Below are 20,973 nucleotides of genomic sequence, written 5' to 3'. Positions count from 1 at the left end.
TGAGTGTGAGGCTTGTGAACTTAGGAAACATCATCGTAGCTCTTTTCCTAGTTGTAGTGATTCTCGTGCATCTACTTTACTTGAACTTGTTCATTCGGATACTTGGGGACCTACTCGTATTGCAAGTAGAAATGATTTTAAGTACTTTGTTACTTTTGTGTATGATTATTCTCGTCTAAAATGGCTCTATATGCTTCATGACTGTTATGAATTTTTATCTATTTTTCAATTATTTCATCGTGAAATCACTAATCAATTTAATACATCCCTTAAAATTTTTCAATTTCTTCATTTTGTTCTAATCTTGGCATAATACATCAAACAAGTTGTACTTATACCCCTCGGCAGAATGGTGTGACCGAGAGAAAGAACCGTCATCTTCTAGAAGTTGCTCATTCATTCTTGTTGTATATGCAGATCCCAAAATCTTTTTGGAGTGATGCCGTCCTTATCGCCTGTTATATAATAAATCGTATGCCTTCTACTGTCCTCAATAATCGGTCACCGATCGGTGTTGTGTTCCCGGACAAGCTGTTATTCTCTCTTACCCCTCGAGTCTTTGGGTGTGTTTGTTTTATCCATAACTTACGTCCAGGTGCCGATAAACTATCCCCTCATGTCGCCAAATGTAATTTTCTTGGGTATTCACGTACTCAAAAGGGATATCGATTTTATGATCCTATGACTTGCACACAATATGTAAGTGCTGATGTTACTTTTTTTGAGAGCACACCATACTATTCTACTGAGGGTAAAGAGTTTTCAACTAACATTGTGGTCGATCCTCCTATCCCGCAATTTATCCCCTTATACTCTATTAGTCCTCCTGTATCTCCTCCCTTGCAAGTGTATCAAAGGCGAAAGCAATCTACGGCACCACCGCTCTCGAGCTCTTCCATGCCCTTTGTCCAATCTCCATCCTTGTCTCCTGGTCCAGATGATTTTCCGATTGCCCTTCGCAAACGTACTAGTTCTTGTACACAAAAATCCTCTTTTGCTTACCCTATCGAGTGTCATGTGTCTCTCTCACATCTTCCTTCCCCATTACATGACTTTGCTCTATCATTACATACACAATTCCTATCTCCACTGAGGACTTGTCTCACCTTGGGTGGAAAAGAGCTATGGATGTGGAAATGGAAGCTCTAGTGTCCCGCCAGACATGGTCTTTAGTTGATCTTCCTCTTGGGAAAGATGTGGTGAAGTGTCCGTGGGTGTACACTATCAAGTACAACCCGGATGGTTCGATTGAGCATCTTAAGCCCCAGCTTGTTGCTAAAGGTTTTACTCAAACTTATGGGTGGACTATTTTGAGACATTTTCCCCTGTGGCACGTCTCAATTCTATTCGTGTTATTATATCTCTTGCTGTGAATTTTGATTGGCCGTTATATTAACTAGATGTGAAGAATGCTTTTTTTTATGGTGATTTGTGGGAGGAATTATATATGGAGCAATTTCCTGGGTATATTGCTCGGGGGAGAATCATAGTAAAGTATGCCGGCTATATAAGGCCATTTATGGGTTGAAACAATTTCCGAGAGCATGGTTTGAGAAATTCAGTTCAATGATTTCTAAGTGTGGTTTCCACCAATGTTATTCTGATCATTCTGCTTTTGTTAGCAAGGAGTCGCGGATGGTTATTCTTGCAGTACATGCGGATGACATAATTGTCTCCGCCAATGATGTGATTGGCATTTCTGAGGTCAAATCTTTTCTTCAGCAACAGTTTCAGATTAAAGACTTGGGAGTTCTTAGATATTTTCTGGGTATTGAAGTTTTCTGAAGTAGAAAAGGTATAAATTTATTTCAACAAAAGTATATTCTTGATCTTTTGTCTAAGATTGGTACACTAGCATCCAAGCCAGTAGATACTCCTATGGATCCAAATCAGAAGTTTGGAGTTGATGATGGGGATGACATTGAAGATAAGCATCAATATCGGCGTTTAGTCGGAAAACTAATTTATCTTACCGTTGCACATCCCGACATTTCCTTTGCTGTTAGGGTGGTGAGTCAATTTATGGAGTCACCAAAAAAGGCTCATTGGGATGTTGTTTATCGCATTCTTCGGTACCTTAAAGGCTCTCCTAGTAAGGGACTAATTTATAAACCAAATGGTTCTTCTACTTTGGTTGGTTATTCTGATGCTGATTGGGTTGCATCAGCTTGTGATCGGCGGTCTACGATTGGGTATTGCACTTTTCTTAGTAGAAATTTGATTACTTGGAGATGCAAGAAGCAGACTACCATTGCCAGATCTAGTGCGGAGGCTGAATATCGTGCCATGGCACATTTGTGGCTGAATTATTGTGGTTGAAATCCCTTCTCCAGGAGCTTGGACTTTCTACTAATCAACCTATTGATATGATGTGATTATCAGACAACTATTTATATTGCTAGGAATCCTGCATTTCATGAGCGAACTAAGCATTTAGAAGTTGACTGTCACTTTGTTCGTGATGCTGTGAAGCGAAAGTCGGTTGCTACTCCTTACATTGCTTCTAGAGATCAGTTTGCTGATATGTTCACTAAAGCGTTGTTTCGTCTTGCCTTTGATAGTGGTTGTACCAGGCTGGGCATTGGTGACCTCTATGCTCCGGCTTGAGGGGGAGTATTACGTTACTAGTGTTTTCTAGGTTTTGTTCCTTTCTACTTACATGGGGGCATTATGGTCATTGTACAAGTTATATAATATATAGCAATAGGCATAGGGTAAAGAACACAAATTGAGAGCTGTTATTTTGGCTTTACGTTTGTTTCTTCCTCTCTTCTCGTTTCGTTTTCTCCTCTTTTCCTTCTTCTCTCTTTCCTATTTACCGCAGGTTCTTTAATCAGCTTTGTGGCAAGAAGCGTGTCAACTCTTGGAGAAAAAGAATTTATCAAAGCCATACAGTCCAAATTTCATTATTCTAGTCTTTTGGAAGCACCAGAGAACAAATTTCTGAAACACCCTTAATCAAAAGATACTTACCACCCTTACATCATATTTGTCGGCTATGACCAAACAACGCTTGTATCCCTCCAAAGCCAGGTTGAGAAGGTTGTCTCTGTCATCCTGATAGGTTGAAAAGCAATTAAGCAATCTTGGACGAACATTAAACAGGTTACACCTTAAGCAAATGAAAAATGAGGTAATTCAAGTTTGGGTGCTATGTACAAAGATGTTTAAGCAAAGCCCATTCTTAAGTTTAATTTGGAATGCTGAAGTCACAGATCCCTAAATGCCTTAAGGAGTACAATTGACAGCATATTCCACAAGTTCTCCGCTACACGAAAATGACACCCCAGTGAAATTATCCGAGACTAGTGCCAATTGCTCTAAAAGCATACCTATTACACGAAAGCATGATTTAATATTTATTTATTCTAATATTACCCTCACGTGTGGGCTGGAATTTAGCATAAAACTAATGCATATAAAAGGCCTAAAAAGATTTGCACTCAACACATCCTTCTTACAATGTGAAATTTCATGGGACCACTGCCAACATTTCTAATGGCTTTAGATCAATGCAGGGTTCAATATTGAAACATTCTAACAGACCCTTTAGGAGCATCTCGAGTACAAATATCAACATGGTAAAAAACAGGGTGTCCTGAGGCACAAGGCTCCATGCACTGTGGGGGTTGATTTACACAGCCTTAACCCTGGTTTACCAAAGAGGGGGTTTCCATGATTTGAACCAGTGACCTCAGGCCACAATGGAGTGACCTTTAGCTACTACAACGCTAGCCCTCTATATTTATTAATTTGGTAAAAGAAAATAAAATGCACTGGCAGATAGAGAGGGACGGTCAAAGCTTCGAAGGCAACACAGTAGCATCTCTGCATAAGGAAAGGTAAAGCAGTATTTTACAGACACCTGTAATTTCTCAGCTTCTTCCTTGTCCATCGCAAGCTGCCTTTGCAACTCTTGTATTTTCACTGAGTAGTCTGTCTTCTCCCCCTAAATATGAAATAGAGCACTGTCTATCAGAATTTTTATAGCACATAAATGAATATCAGTTCCTGATGTGTAGAAACTGTTGCGTCAAACGACCAAAGGAAGGTCATTGATTAATTGAGCACTTGGACTTGCCTTCATTGATCTCTTCACTCTCCTTACAAGTGCTTCTAATTCCAAGGTCTGCACAATGAACATGCAAATACAACAGTCATAGCAACCATCAATTAGCCGCAACAGTTCAAGCTCAAAGAGTTACCTTGTGTTTCCTTAACCGCATCGCTGCTTGCCATTCATTTGAGGTAAGTCTCTCCTCATAACTCCTAAAAAGAGCATCTGCATAGTGTGCAAGATGAAAATGGGTCTGACCTTGTCTTTCTATGGATTTCTTATCTGTACTTTTACGATCCGCAGCTAGTGAAACTGCAGGTTTCAGGTATTTCTCCAAAATAGTTCTCGAGCTGCATTTCACAGAAAAGTAGGAATTCCTGAACGTTCTAACGGAAAGCAAACTAAGTTTCAATTATAAATGCGGAAGATTACTTGCTAGATCTGGTTTCTGCCAGCCACTTTCCAATCAAGCGATATACGTCTGAAGCCTTTTCGTCTAGTGGGAAATTTTCTGAAACATATTTGGCAAGGCTGATGGCCATCTCATTCTGACCCTGGGCACGCAGAAGCTTTGCTTCTTCCAGCTGCATATACAGCAAATTGAAGTGTTAAGACACGAACTATATTCAGTGTTGCTCTCTAAAGTCTCAAGTTTGATTCACAAATCCCCTTTCACTCATTTATGGTATTCCCTTCTTTATTCTGTAGAAAGCAATTCTGTGCAGCTCTCTGACCGCTTAAGCTTTTAGAGGAGATCGTTTTGCACTCAACTTTAACACTCATAATGAAATTTTCCCACATTTCCACTTTTATAAGAATTCTATTAGGTGTAAAACCATATATAAGCTACCACAAATAATTTCTAGCTGTAATTATTCTAAGATCTTCAAGAGAGGGAGAGAGAAATACTCCGAGGCTACATCTTTACTCAATAACTTAATGAAAGAGTTAATAAGATGGCTCAATTTACAGAGCATGAGAGACACTAACAAAATCCTATCACAGACTGCAAGGAGAAGATCTCTCTCTTAGATGAAACAAATGTTACAAAGAGATGAACCAACGACAGAAAAAGGCAGCACAGTCAAAGTTCATATCAGCATGTCCATTTACTATTTAGCCCATGCAAATCTCAACTAAACCAGACAATCTTACCATTCCAGTCCAACATAATGTAGAGCCTGGCTCACCACTCCCAACCACGAGGTACTTAAACTCATGTAAAGATGCAGCTGCTTGAGAAAACCTAGAACCCTGTATAAAGGCATGTAAAAGAAACTACACTAAGAAATGCATAAGCTATTGACGTACTAAGTGAAACTAGTCACTTTAAATTATACCTTCCGAAGGGTGGAGGCAGACTGCAAAAGATGTTGCACCATGCAGTCCTTGCAACTCAAAATATTGAGCAAAACTCCTCTGAAGGCAATGAAAGGCTCTAAAAGATTCATGTGCAGCTCTGTTCGTTTCACAATCCATTCCCAATCAGAATTCAGCCAAACCATCTAAATTGAAGTCAAGTGAAATAGATCATTAGGTCTGATAGAAATTAGAGAAACACATACAAGCTAAAATATAATAGTAGTAAAAGTTGAGATAGTAGTCTGCTTTCAAAAGCTTTAGACACAGAGAGAATAGCTACAGGCATACACTAAGGAAAGACTTAAACTGTCAGGTATAGTGAAGAGGTTTATCATCAAATGACAACATCATTGCATAAACAGGCAACTGGCTACATTAGTTCGAGCTCTCAACTAGGTTTGACTGTACATGTGCAAAAGGCTTACGCTCCACAAGGAAGAATTCAACAGTTATGTCAAGCCTACTAACAGTCTGATGAATTAGGATTTGAATGTTGACTAAACAGGAAAAAATAATTATGCCCAGAATCGTTTTCCACCGTTCTTTAGATACGGGCAATTCATTGGGAGCTCATAGAATAGAGACTTAGATTAAAAAGGGCAAGAAAAGACCTAAAAAGATGTGGAGAAAATATTAACTATGGAGGTCTTAGATCTTACAGAAGACTTGATATGGAATCAAGGACACGAACATAAAAGTGTTTGTATAGTTGATCCACATTTAAATATCTCGGTTGACACATGCAAACCAAGAAGAGGTTGAATCATAGTCTTGGTAATATTGTTTCTATAGATCATATTGGCTAATGAGCCATCATTACTTTAGTACACTAACTACAAATCCTTGTCTCAACCTAAACCTGTTCAGAGGCTTTCATAAATTGGATGTCCACTCCGTAAAAGACTGCAAAAGATTGATCACATTAAGCAAATGGAAAAGTTCCACCAGATATACAAATTGACCAACATTCCACACCTCACATCATCAGTCAAAACACTGTTCTGAAGTGGAAGCATCTATGAAACAATGACATCAGTTGACACGGAAGCTCTCAGGCTTGATCACCACTATATTTATTGGAGAGCATCCTAAGCAGATGAAAGCCAAGTAATTACCTGGTCCATTGTAGGAGTTGAAGATTCAGAAAATACTTTTTGCTTCCATGGATACAATTTCAATTTATTGGAAGAGAAATTTCTCCAACGCATATCCCAAGCTTTGCCAAGATGGTACAATATCTGCAGAATAATGATCATGGCCAAAAGAGTGAAAAGGATAACTAAAAATAGCCGATAGCAAAGTTTAAAAAAAAAAACAATTTTTCTAGAAATCACAAGACACAAATCCAGTAAATTTTGCTTTGACTTTTGAAGAACGACATAAACTAGTAAAGGGAAACACTAGAGATCCTATATCATGCAAATAAGGGGCATTATGGACCACAAGATTCCCCTTCGTTGAAAGTATTTGACCGATGGGGGCATATTTGTGTATTTTATTAATTATTTTATGAATGGAAGCAATAAGGGCAATATTGTAATTTTGGCCTTTTCGCTCTATTATAAATAGATAGCTTGGGATCACATTGACCTAACCAAGCATCTAGTTTAGTTTTTTTGTCTCTCAACATGGTATCAAAGCAAGGGCTAAATTGAAACCTTAACCCCAATCTCTTCTCTGCGCAAGTGGTCTTTTCTCTTTCTGTCTTCTCACCTTCACCCCCTCCCACCGCAATTCCTTCTCACCTTCTTCTTTGCTCTCTTTTACAGTGTAGGGCACCACTAATGAGGTGATCTTTGAATCAAGTGTCTGCCCTAAACATCACCATTATGAGATAAATTAAAGCTTCCTTGCACTGTACGATAGATGGTTCAACCTCCTTTGCGATTTTTTGGATCTTCTTGTTTGAGATTGTTTCTACCGTGCCGTTGGCCTACGATTCTCCCGTGTGTGAAGACCAAATAGTTGCAGTCCGTGGACCATGAAATATTTTTTTCCAGATTCTTTGGGAAAAATCAGAATTAGCGAAATTTTTTTAAGGTTTTCAAAACCCTGCAAAAAATAGATTTTTGTGCCTTCCCTTGATCTGATTTGGCTGATTTTTGGAGGAAAACTTCAGCCTTGGCCTTCTCTAGCAAGGTTTTGGTGGTTCTATTGTTCCTTTCACACTTTTCTAGTCAATTTCTAAGAGACAATGTCTGAGAATACAATTGTAAGCTTTACATATTGGAGACGGCCGTAAATATTAAATTACTTTTTCTACGATCCCAGTGAAGCTCAGTGGCACAAATTATTTGATCTGGTCTCGATCTGCATTCTTGATCATTGCAAGCTGTGGGCATACAAAACCTATCAATGGCAATTTTGTGATGCTGACTACATTAGGTACTGCTCGGGACAAGTGGACCTTGAATGACTCTTTGGTAATGACCTTTTTGCTTAACTCGATGCGGCACATATTGTAAACGGATATCTGCATCTTAATATTGCAGCATAGATTTGGTCGGCTGCAAGGGATACTCATGGTCAACTTAGGAATGATGCACAAAGAGTGTGAGCTTCGGAAAAAAATTCATGACACCACTCAGAAGCAGATGACTATATCTCAATATTATGTTGAGCTTCGGAGTTTGTGGCAAGAGCTAGATCATTATGCTGATTATCACCCAACCAATGCTGCCTGTAAGAGGCAGGTGTGCAAGATCAGAGCCTATGATTTTTGGGCAGGATTAAACATTGAATATGATCATATACGTGTTCAAGTCCTCAGCCTGTCTGCATTCCCTACTTTGGAACATTCCTATGCCCTAGTTCACTCTGAAGAAAGCCGGTCGGACGGCAATGCTCCATCCCTCTACAATTGATCAATTTGCTGCACAAACCAGTGTTGGCACTATTGCCAAATCTAAATCGTCCTTTTGATATGATGATACCTCCAAGGAGGTTGTGAAGTGTGAACATTGTCATAGGTCATATCATACTAAAGGCTACATGCTGGAAGTTACATGGAAAACCTGTAGATTTTGAGGCAAAAAGGGTACAAATAAAGGCAAAAACAAGGCAAACCATACTGAAACTGTTCTTGTTGCATCTACTACTGATATCGGCTTATCCCAGGAAGAACTTCAAGCATTTCGACGTCTACTAAAAGCTTCTGCTACTGCTGCCTCCTCTACGGTTGCCAATTCGTCTTTTCCTTTTGCTTCAAACCTAGCCACTTTAGGTATCTTCTTTGGGGGGTCTAGCACATCTGTTGTTTCCAGCCCATGGATCATTGATACAAGGGCTACAGATCACATGATAGGTTCTTCTAGTCTCTTCCATCAATATAACCCTACTTCCGGCAGAGAAAAAGTTCGCATAGCTGATGGAACCCTCTCGTCCATTGCGGGAAAAGGGTCTATCAATCGTTCCTCCACTCTTCCCTTTTCTTCTGTTTTACATATTCCATCATTATCTACTAATCTCCTTTCTACCAATACTCGAGATTTAAATTGTAAAGTAACCTTTTTTCCTTCTTGTGTTTTCCAGGATGTGATAACAAAGAAGGAGATTGGATATGGTGAATTGGATGGTGGTCTTTATTTGCTCTAGGGTAGTGGGGTTTCTACTTCTACTTTGTCTTCTACACATCATCAAGTTAATCCAGAATTGACAGATCTTCATCAGTGGAACTACAGATTAGGTCATCCCTGTTTAGGAACTTTAGAAAAAGTTTTTCTTAGTTTCTTTCAGCTTGTAATAAATACGAATTTTTTTTGTGAAGCCTGTCTTTTTGCTAACATACTCGTTCAATGTATCCATCATCAAATAATAAAAGACGTTTCCCTTTTTCATGTGATTCATACTAATGTGTGGGGTCCTTCTCAGCGTATTTCCATTTCCTGTCATCGATGGTTTGTCAATTTTATCGATTGTCATTCTCGTACAACTTGGGTTTATTTGTTGAAACATAAGAGCAACGTTTTTCATTGTTTTCAAATTTTCCACAAAATGGTTCAGATTCAGTTCAATGCCACTTTGAAAGTTCTTCACAGCGACAATGGCACTAAGTACACTACTGCTCAATGTAAACTCTCTCTCTCTCTCTAATCATGGCATTATTGATCGGACCAGTCATGTCTAACACCCCAGCACAAAATAGGGTCGCTGAAAGAAAGAACCGACATACGTTAGAGGTTGCTAGGTCTCTTACGTTTGCCCGTCATGTCCCAACTTAGTATTGGAGTGATACTACCTTAACCGTTGCTTATTTAATCAATTGAATGCCAACTAGAATTCTTGATTTTCATACACCTATTGATGATCTACAGGAATCATCAACTTTTATTCTTTCCCCCGAGTTTTTTGTTCTATTTGCTATGCTCGTAACACCTCCTCTAAGAGTAAGTTGGAATCCCGTGGTCTCCGCTGCATTTTTCTTAGGTATTCAGCTACTCATAAGGGTTATAAGTGTTATCATCCTCCTCCCGGGCACACCATTATATCTATGGATGTGTTTTTTAAGGAGTCTAATTCCTACTATTTGGCTCCCCCTTCTCGGGTGGAGTGTCTTAGTGTAGAGGTGTTGCCCACTCTAGATATTCCTGCGGATATTACTTACTCTTCTAGCGTAGAAGTGTCAACACTCTAGATGTTCCTATGGATATTACTTACTCTCCTTGCGTAGAGGTGTTGCTCACTCTGGATGTTCTTCCAGATATTACTTAACCTTCTCTTTCGATAGTCTATGATAGTTCTTCCCAAGAGGAGAACAATGCAACACAAGAAGAGAATAGCACAACACCACAAGGGGAGATAACAGAGCAACCACTTCAAGGGGAGACTACTCCCACACCTGTTAGGCAAACTATTGATAGTAGTAAGACTTTGAAGACATCTTGTCTTAGGGATCCCATTACCAACAAGCAGTCTTGCTCCTTCCAATGAGGTTTCTCCTTCTGATCTCCATATTGCACTTCAAAAGGGTACTGAAACTAGTACTCGACACCCTATATCTCCTGTTGTCTCATATGACTCTTTGTCTAGCTCTTATCGTACTTTTGTGTCTTGCCTATCTTCAGTCTCTATTCCGCAAAATTGGCGGGAAGCTTTCGCAGATGAGAGCTGGAACATAGCAATGGTGGATGTTTGTAGTCAAACAGAAGATGGATGGTGCTGTGGCAAAGGGATTTACTCATACTTTTGCGATTGACTATCAAGAAACCTTTGCTCCCCGTTGCCAAGTTGAATACTATTCCTCCTGAGAAACAACCGGTAGGATGTAAGTGGGCATTTTTACTCAAACATAAGATGGATGTTATTGTGGACAGATACAAAGCACGATTAGTGGCAAAGGGATTTACTCAGACTTTTGCGATTGACTCTCACGACACCTTTGCTCCCGTTGCCAAGCTGAATATTGTTGGAATGCTACTTTTTATGTGTTCTTAACTAGGGATGGGATCTTAAGCATTTAGATGTGAAGAATGTATTTCTTCATGGAGAGTTAGAAGAGGAGGTGTACATGGAGATTCCTCCAGGTTTTTATTGTGACAAAACTCAAGGTAAAGTGTGCAAACTGAAACATGCACTTCATGATTTAAAGCCGTCACCTTGAGCCCAGCTTGGTAGGTTTTAGAGAGCTATGGTCTCCATTGGGTATAAACAAAGCAATGTTGATTATACTTTGTTTGTGGAGAAATAAGGTGCTAAAATCACTGTTTTCATTGTTTATGTAGATGACATTGTTGTCAAGAGAATGATAGTGATGAGATTAGCCAATTGAAGAAGTTTCTTGAACCAGAGTTCGATATAAAGAACGTTTCGGTTCTTTCTTGGGATTGAATTTGCCCAATCTTCAAAAGGTATATTTCTATCCCAAAGGAAGTATGTCCTTGATCTTTTGATAGAAGTTGGGTTATTAGGATGCTATCCCTCTAACACACCTATTGAGGCCAATACTTGTCATCAAGAAAAGGATGAAAAGGATGGTGATCCAATATCAATGGTTAGTGAGCAAGTTGATACATTTGTCCCACACCTAAACTGATATTGCTTTTGTTGTGGGCCTGGTGAGTCGGTTTATGCACGATCCTTACTCTCCTCCTATGAATGTTGTTCTTCGAAGCCTTCAGTATTGGAAATCTACTCCTGGGAAAGCAATTCTTTTATCTCCTCACGATGAAAGTCAAAGCCTATACACATGCTGATTGGGCTGGATCTCTTGATCGGAAGTCCATTTCTGGATATTGTACTAATCTTGTGACTTGGCGCAACAAAAAAATGGAATGTAGTTGCTCGGTCTAGTGTTGAAGCAGAGTTTCGTGCGATGCCATAGGAAGTTTGTGAGCTGTTATGGCTCAAAAGATTACTTGAAGATCTTAGTGTATATGTTCCGGTTCCTATGATGCTATATTGTGATATTAAGACCGCCATTAGTATTGCTCACAATCCTACACAGCATGACCACATGAAACGTGGAGATTGACAAGCACTTTATCAAGGAGAAGGATTTTTTTTTTTTTTTTTTTGGGGTCAGAATCAAGGAGAAGCTGAAGAGTGGATTAATTTGTATGTCATTTGTTTAGTCAGGTGATCAACTTGCAGATGTGATCACTAAAGGATTAGGGGGTAAATCGTTTCATCCTGTTTTAGTCAAGTTGGGCATGTGCGATATCTAAGCTCCAACTCGAGGGGGAGTGTTAAGAGCATTTGGTCGATGGGGCCATATTTGAGTATTTTCTTTATTATTTATGAATGGCAGCAATAAGGACAATACTGTAATTTTGGCATTATTATAATAGCTTGGGGTCACAATGACCTAATCAAGCATTTAGTTCAATTTTTTTGTCTCCCAACACCCTTTGAACTACAATCCAAGAATCTAAAATTTATTATGCACCTACATTGCTACTTTAGAATGTTTATGTACAATCAAAGCAAAACTTTGAGGCATTATAAAGAGAAGGGCACACCACTAGCTACATATACTGAATCATACAGAAACCACATTACGAAGCCTCTGTTATAGCTGCGTAGCATTCGCCAACTGGATTAAGAGCAATTGTGATAAAGGCTTTGTACTGTTTGCTAATGTCTTGTGATGCCTTTTGCATAAACACTAATGTCTAGAAGGTGTTCTATAGCAAACTCAAGCTGGAGAGCAGTGGCTGAAACAGGTCCATGAAGGACTGTAATTGACATTGTTTATCTTTACTTCCTGAGTACAAGAAACTACAGAGGATTATTACCTGGAGTTTGATGATTGTTGAATAGATATGTTCAGTACTTTCTTCACTTGCATGAGAGAGAGACCATACAAGCTCCTGAAACAAAGATAAAGATAAGGAACATTGTTAAATTTTGTAAAAAGCCTACCAACTATTCCAAAAGCTCAAATTATTATATGAAGGTGTGATTTAATCTTTAAGTATCATGATACTCTGCTTCACTCATAGGATGGGCTGACCTAATACTAAAGTGTACAAATTGACAATAGTAGAAATAAATAAGGGCCCTAGAAGGAGTTGAACTCAAGACGTCTTGCTCTAATACCACATCAAATTTTATCGGAACACTGCCAACTATTATAATAGCTTAAGCAGTTAAATGAATGAGTGCTTTAATATTTAAATATTGTAACAAAGATAACGACATCCCGTTGATGTAACTAAAAGGCAATCACCTGCTTTGAGTCCTTGAGTTTTTCATGAAATTCATCAAGATTCCCATCTTGCAGTGACCTCAAACAACTGCATTCCACAATGAAGAGAAGAAAGGGGAAAAAAATATAAGCATGCAAAGGTCAATAACATTGTTCTTTGACTAGAAAGCAAATGCAAGATACAATGTGCTGCATGAAGACTAGCCAGTTAATCCATCATTCGGACTGGAGGACAACATCAAAGTTTCAAATCAATTGGTATACACTGCTTTGCTAGAATAGCTTCAAGAATAGCACCATTCTTCAACTAATCATCCATTGAACTTGTGCTCAAGTAGAGCTAACTACCTATAGTCAAAATTATTGATGGACAAAAAAATCCATCTCGTAACATGATGAAGAATCTAGTTCATGGTTTCTAAATGTACGAAGACACCAAATCTACAATGTTGGTCAAAATAAGAAGATATATGATGAAAAGAACTGCGTTGACATGTCAGAAACTGACGTATAAGCGGCACATAAAATAACAGCAGTATAATACTGAATATGTGTATTCAAAGTATTGACGTTGGTTAGCTCATAGATCATGAGTTTATGATAACATCCATCAGATATTAGATATTTTCTTTCATTGGTCAATATTTGCAGAATTTTTTCACAAAAATATGTTTCTTTCTTTAAAGATGCGATGCCTACTGATATGCGAATAGCTGTCACTAAGATTTACGTTGTAAGATGTTGAACAAAATCTCTGCATCTATCAATACATCACTACAATACCTTCTCCTGTCTCTTTCCTTCCTTCCAAATTAGACAATGCACATAGCACAATCGAGAGAGAGTAGAAGGGACAGAAACTTTCTTTCAGTTAGAATGTCCATCCTAAAAGTTTTAGCTATTAGATAGGTGAAGACTATGCATATCAAACTCTGTCAAATCTCATAGGCAAGCGTTGTGGCCTAATTTTGACACCACCTTTTATGTACAAACTGGACCAAGAACACGTTCAATTGACCAACAATAATGTAAGACACACAGGAATCATAACTGAAATGATATAATGAATAGCGCATGAAGAATCAAGACCTAACTTTTATATTATGCCAAAATGTCCAACCTAGAAGCTCAAGCTATAAAATGAAGGAAGATAACATGGATACAAGGACTAGTCTAACACTATAGATAAGTGTTGAAGTATGTCCCACATTGCTTGACAAAGGATTCTAAAAGCTTTTTATATTCATGTGGTTTCCCTCCATTTACAAGCTTCAAGTTTTTGGTTGGACTTTCTAACATGGCATCAGAGCCAATGCTACCCCTTTCGCGAATATGCGTGGTAGAAAATTCCTCAAAAGTCCATGTGAATGTGCATAGTCAAAGTTTCACGTGCTGCTCGTAATCTAGCCTGCATGTGAGTGGGATTGTTGAAATATGCCCCACATTAGTTGACAAAGAATTCTAAATGCTCTTTATATTCATGTGATCTCCCTCCACCTATAAGCTTAAGCTTTTGAGTTGGACTTTCTAACAATAAGCAATATAAGACAACTTACGTATCTTCATTCTCGGTCTTTTAGCTCAATTTTCAATTTTCTCCTTTGATCTGCCTAGTAATAAATCTGGTGTTTTAGGTGCGCAAAAACGAAAAAATGCCAAGCAGAAAGCATTAGATCACTATTAACAATCATGAGAACTCCGGTCTCCCAACCGACCGCCTATACTAGGAAGCTTGTCATGAATACGTGTGCGCGCACTTTTTTTTTCTTTTTTTTTGTGTGAGAGAGAGAGAGTAGAAATTCACATGGTTCGCATTCAATATCTAAGAGAGAGAGAGAGAGAGAGAGAGAGAGAGAGAGAGAGGACGCACATATGAGGATGGGAGGAAACGAAGTATTTTCCATCATTTAGGGTAAATTCACATGGTTCATATTTTATACTTGTTGAAATTGTTATCCCACGTCACTTGAAAACAAGTACTATATGCTCTTTATATTCATGTAGTCTCCCTCCACCTATCGCCTTAAATTTTTAGAACATTTGATAGTGGTCTCACAAAATCTCACATGGTATCGGAGCCCACATCGCTTGTGGAAGAGGCTGATGGTCGGTTTATAAGTGTGAGGAAAAGCCTCGCCCTTTGAGCTAGCTTTTGAGATGATAGAGGCCTAAGACCACCCACTAGTATCAGAGCCAAGTTATCCCTTTCCGCGATTGTGCGTCCACCCCCCATTAGTCAAATTCCACGTGCCGCTCTTAATCCGGCTTGCATGTGAGAGGGGGTGTTGAAGTTGTTATCTCATATCGCTTGAGAACGAGTATTATATGCTCTTTATATTCATGTAGTCTCCCTCCTCTTATAAGCTTAAGCTTTTAAATCCGTTGGCAATGGTCTCACAAAATCTTACAATAGTTTTACATAGATGTGCATTCATATATGTAGGAATCGACCACACTCGGAATTACTATTAAAATATAACCAAAGGAAAAGTTGCTCGGAAAGGTTCAATTATCGTCTTCCATTCGTATGTTGCGTCCTAGTAATTTCAATGGAAACTTATAAAGGAACTAGAAGTTGTAATAATTGAAGTGAAAATAAAGGTTATTTATATATTAAAAAATTACCAGTGGAGGCTTTCATTGAAACGGTCGCATCTAAACTGTTGACCAGAAGAAAGAGCAGTAGATCTGTAAAGTGAGGAGAAATCCCAGTTCCCAGCATGCCAAGCAGCCTCATACTGTGCACCATGAAATCATAATCATCCCGATTGGTATGCTTTCTCTAGTTGGTTAAAAATAAATGCAAATGTTGCAAATCCAACAAAGAAGGATATGTATTGCAAAAAAGGTATCTTTCCACTGAAGGAAATGAACAAAGTTGTACCTGCAATTCATTAAGTTCTTCATCATACTGGAACTGTCCTCTACGAGAAGTCAGTCCTTGAAAATACAAATCCAGCACATGACTACAACCAGTTTTCTGCAAAGATCTAACAATCCCTTTGTAAGGTTTTCCCAGCCCAGTCACACCGTCAAATGTAGAAGAAGATGGATGAGCTGTTGAAGGAAGGGTCTCTGCTAACACTGTCCTGGAACATTTGTCATCCGCCACCATCGCTTTTGACCGTACTTGTAAGTCATAATATTCAAGGGCCTTGCTCCAATTTCCCTCATGCTCAAAGGTGATGATTTGAGAGGTCAACTGTCAACAGTAATATCCATTTGTTGATTTAATACAGAACAACTTTGTAATAATTGAACAGGACTACAGCATGCATGAGACAAGCAAAATGAACAAAACACGCTAGGATAAATACATAACTTTTCGGGAGACTTGAGCATTCATTTGTTCATACTACCGTATTGACTTGATTACACTAGCATATCCACCGACCATACATAATCATGCCACAGCCAAGATCTAAGATGAAGAAAGCAGACTATTGCACATGCTTGCTAAGCAAGGATTACAATTCGAAGTAACATGACACCATCATCCCGAACTCAAAGTTTAGCTCTAACTATGCTAGCAGGTTACAAAGGATCCGAGAAATAAGACGCGCCTGATTAATAATGTTATCTGCACTCGCGAGGATCAGGTGTTGCAAATCCAGGCATCTAATTAGTACTTTGAGAAAATATTACTCTGGAACTCGTTTGAAAAGGACCCGAGAAATGGGACACAAGCAGGGGCACGATGTAGTGACCTTAATATAAATTCAATTGATTAATGATACTTTTGGGAAAACAGGGTTTTAGCCTAATTTCTCCCATCCTAGTCTACTAATAAATAAGTCATTGCAGCACAATTTTCAGCTCAATTTGCAATTACTTTCTTCACACATGGTTTTAGCCTAATTTCTCAAATTCATCTGTAAAGATAATCGTATTTCCTAAAATGTCATTTGTGAGTACGACCTAGGCTAGAAAACTTATTAATAAACTCATAAATTAAAAACTTGAGTGAGTTTACCCTTTTCCTTTATTTGCACAAGGCATTTGTCGGCCCAAATGGCTCAAGGATCTCCGCCCTCAGCCTATATCCCTCCCTCCCTCTCTTCCTCCCACTCCCACCCCTCCCTCCTCTCCCCCCCGGACCGCTTTCCCTCCCTTCCTCGTTCCCTCCTTTCCTTCATCCTCATCTTCTTCTATAGTTATTGTATACCAGATTCTACTGAGAAAAGGGAGGACCAGAATTCAAAGTGATGGCAAGCCATGTCCACAACTCAAATGTGTGCCACACACAAATCTTAAGTCCACATCTGTGTTGTGTCACACAGGTACTTTGGCCCAAAGTGTTGAGTCCAGGTAACACCACATATTAAAATATTTCGACTTGCAAACAGGAAAATATAAATGACAACTAGAAGAGGAGACGAGTATGCCGGGATTTAAACCAGTCTATATCCTTATGGATCCTAGCATGAATATAGCCCAGGATGAAGGGGAATGAATTCCAAACCCAGAACTACCTTTAGCATTACTCATCCCGATATAGCTCCCCTAGTGAGTAAGTCAGTTCCTTGATTCATTACAACAGAGCCATTGGGATGCAGTGTTTCATATTCTTCGGTATATAAAGGTAACACCACATATTAAAATATTTCAACTTGCAAACAGGAAAATATAAATGACAACTAGAAGAGGGGATGAGTATGCCGGGATTTTAAACAGTTTGTATCCTTATGGATCCTAGCATGAATATAGCCCAGGATGAAGGGGAATGAATTCTAAACCCAGAACTACCTTTAGCATTACTCATCCCGATATAGCTCCACTAGTGAGTAAATCAGTTCCTTGATTCATTACAACAGAGCCATTGGGATGCAGTGTTTCATATTCTTCGGTATATAAAGGTAACACCACATATTAAAATATTTCAACTTGCAAACAGGAAAATATAAATGACAACTAGAAGAGGAGACGAGTATGCCGGGACTTAAACCAGTTTATATCCTTATGGATCCTAACATGAATATAGTCCAGGATGAAGGGGAATGAATTCCAAACCCAGAACTACCTTTAGCATTACTCGTCCCGATATAGCTCCCCTAGTGAGTAAGTCAGTTCCTTGATTCATTACAACAGAGCCATTGGGATGCAGTGTCTCATATTCTTCAGTATATAAAGGTGCTTGAGGTAAAGTAGCGTCGCACCAGGATCAAGGTATATTTGTACCATCAGATATGGAGATGCCTATTGAATATAATCTACATCAGGATATCATATGTCCATTGGACAAAATTTCATCTCGTGGAAGAGCAAGAAGTGAAATGGTATAATTATGTCGGTGTAGAAGCAGAAAATAGAGCCACGCCTCTAACCATGTAACACATTTAGCTGAGGTGTAGGATTCATAGACAGAGTCTATATGACTATGATCAGGCTGCATTGCCCTCCAATGTTCCAACAAAGAGAGGTTTTTTAAAAAAGATTTCAAAAGGAAAGAGAGGTCCCACCTTCTACATAGAAAAGAAAAGAAAGAGTCAAGGATGTGGAAATTTAGTTCTTACTAGATTTCCCGCTCTAAACAATATCCAGGTTACCCCTGTCGTGTCTCTAGGTTAGCTCTTTTTACTACATGAAACGAATTAAAAGCCAATTGCAAAAACTATGGTTCCTTTCAAGAATGAGCTCATAGTTTCCAACTGTTTCTAAGTCGAAGTAAACTCCATGAGTTGCCCCATTTTAAACAGCAAAGAACACAATGACGACGATATTCAGTTAGACAAATGCAATGTCAAGAATAGTTTCAACTATGTCACTCGTTACGTTACTTTGTCAATTTGCCAGGTTTTATTTCTTTCTACGTACATGAGGGCCCTATGGTCATGTACAATTTATTAAATATATTGCAATAGATGTAGGGTAAAGTGAACACAGAAACTGAGAGCCGCTTTTTGGCTTTTACATCTGTTTCTTCCTCTCTTCTTCTCCTCTCGTTTTCTCCTCTTTTCCTTCTTCTCTCTTGGCTATTTACCACCGGTTCTCTAATGAGCTTTGTGACATCACAAATTCAAAGTAAACTACAAGAGTTGCACCATTTTAAACAGCAAATAACACAATGACAATCATATTCAGTTATGAAAAATGCAATGTCAAGAAGGAAACAGTGACTATATCTACTTGAAAATGAATAAAACCTAACCTTGTGCGACTGAATTATCCCATATAAACTGTCAGGTTCGTTGACTTGAGTAATTGCCGATACCAGTATCTCAATGTGACAGGGAAGCTGGTGATGGGAAACAATAAAGCAAATGTGAAGGTACCCAGTTGAACGCACTTCACAACACCTAAGTAACAAGTCCATAGAAATATCAAAGAAATGCTAAAAAAGACTGCAGTGAATACCTTCTCAGAATAGGAGAAATCAGGCCTCCCCAATGTGAGACTCTTAAAATTCTCCTCACACCAATGCTCTACATACATAATGGAGGTAAAGTATGATCCACAAGACTGCAATGGGGACACAAAACTTAGTTATATTGATCTGGCCAAAAATGAAAAACTCAGCAAAAGAAATAATATAGCAAGAGGAGCACTGCAGCCGCCTCATGCCCCATAATATTGACAACTCTCCACTCCCTTCCTTTTGTAAAAAATAAAATAAGTCCAAAACAGAGAGAAAGAGAGAGAGATGGTTTGACACTCACAGCAGCCGACCTTGCCACAGTAAGGTAATCAATGGACATCCAATAAACCTGGAACATGGCAGAGAAACAACCAAGTTAGTATACAAGAAGAAAATTCAAATTCAAAAACTTCCTGTGATGTGTTAGTCATCTTTCACTATCCCATTCCAACAAGTGCCACGCCAATTTTCTGCTCTCCCTCAAACTCCTCTACCAAACTCTGAACCTTTTTCCTGTACTTTTGGATTGATCAAAAAGTCCTTTTCACCAAATGAAAGTGATGCAACAGAACAGAAGACTTTATCAAGCTTTATTATCCTCTGCTCCATCTATCATTACCATTGAACTTTTGTTTGATTAATCTTTCCTGGAATTATTAATTCATTTGAATCATGCACTTATCTTCTCAATAAGAAAATCAACAGATGCTTCCTATCCTTGTGCAAAAAGATAGCATTCGACTATTTGCACCTTCATCTGAATTCAGCAAGAGATCTTGGGAATCTCTTATCATCTTCTTGAGGCAAATTATGAGCTTGCTCAGCTGATATTACAAATTACCAGACTGCGGGGTTAAGTGATAAAGTTTCGTGTGGAGGACATCTCTGGGTAGTCTATAATGTTCACGAGGGCCATCAAAGACCACATACTCATTGAAGGAAATCTTTCAACCAGTGAACAAGACCAGGGAGGGGATCTTTTCAATTCATAAAACAGGGTAATGAGGAGATATTTCTGTGAGGGTAAATTAATAAATACTAACACGATATGGACAGACATGAGCTTGGAAGTATTGACAGATGATGGATCTTTTGTTTTTCCCATTCAGACATGGCATAAAGGGAAGAAGGCTCTCAATTAGAAAGCAAAAGAGTTAGAAATATAATTGATATACACTGCGAGTCAGTTTCCAACAGCTTAAACTTTCAGGACAAACAATTACTAACAAGAGATCTCAGAGCACAAGAATCCCAAACACTTTCTTATTGCAAATCTGCAAATTCCTGTCTCTACTTGTCTATTTGTCTATTTGAAACTGCGTCAAAATCAAGTGAGCATAAGCACAAACTACAAATAGAATTCTGGGTTTAGAGCTTCACACGGAAGCCTCAGACACTAAGGAGAGTATTAAGATGTATGCTTGATTTATATTTTTGATCCATTCTTTGTTAACAAGCTTTTGCAATATATATTCACTTAACCAAAGGGATCTTTTTTTTTTTTTTTGGTCAAACCGAAGGGATCTTACAAGTGAGTTCATGGAAACAGACAAG

The 20,973-nt window shown here is 38.6% G+C and overlaps 1 protein-coding gene across 6 annotated transcripts in view; it reads right to left on the bottom strand.

The window, feature by feature from the left end:
- Positions 1 to 20,973, bottom strand: part of LOC115734880 (serine/threonine-protein kinase ATM) — an 89,758-nt gene that overhangs the window by 34,404 nt on the left and 34,381 nt on the right. For 5 of the 6 annotated variants that reach the window (XR_007199208.1, XR_007199209.1, XM_030665853.2 and 2 more), the window contains 15 exons: positions 19,721 to 19,768; positions 19,419 to 19,523; positions 19,213 to 19,299; positions 15,949 to 16,266; positions 15,690 to 15,802; positions 13,086 to 13,152; positions 12,652 to 12,726; positions 6,535 to 6,657; positions 5,398 to 5,562; positions 5,213 to 5,311; positions 4,490 to 4,641; positions 4,206 to 4,407; positions 4,082 to 4,129; positions 3,866 to 3,949; positions 2,974 to 3,057 (listed from right to left, as the gene is read on the bottom strand). Coding sequence is in view for 4 of the 6 variants with exons in the window: in XM_030665853.2 (XP_030521713.2) it covers positions 2,974 to 3,057; positions 3,866 to 3,949; positions 4,082 to 4,129; positions 4,206 to 4,407; positions 4,490 to 4,641; positions 5,213 to 5,311; positions 5,398 to 5,562; positions 6,535 to 6,657; positions 12,652 to 12,726; positions 13,086 to 13,152; positions 15,690 to 15,802; positions 15,949 to 16,266; positions 19,213 to 19,299; positions 19,419 to 19,523; positions 19,721 to 19,768 (1,770 nt within the window). In the remaining 2 variants the exon portion in view is untranslated. The remainder of the gene's footprint in view (positions 1 to 2,973; positions 3,058 to 3,865; positions 3,950 to 4,081; positions 4,130 to 4,205; positions 4,408 to 4,489; positions 4,642 to 5,212; positions 5,312 to 5,397; positions 5,563 to 6,534; positions 6,658 to 12,651; positions 12,727 to 13,085; positions 13,153 to 15,689; positions 15,803 to 15,948; positions 16,267 to 19,212; positions 19,300 to 19,418; positions 19,524 to 19,720; positions 19,769 to 20,973) is intronic. The other variant, XM_048282286.1, reaches the window with a different exon arrangement.

Source organism: Rhodamnia argentea, chromosome 7 (assembly GCF_020921035.1).
Source record: "Rhodamnia argentea isolate NSW1041297 chromosome 7, ASM2092103v1, whole genome shotgun sequence".
Taxonomy (NCBI): domain Eukaryota; kingdom Viridiplantae; phylum Streptophyta; class Magnoliopsida; order Myrtales; family Myrtaceae; genus Rhodamnia; species Rhodamnia argentea.
This window is presented reverse-complemented; position numbering and strand designations above follow the sequence as displayed.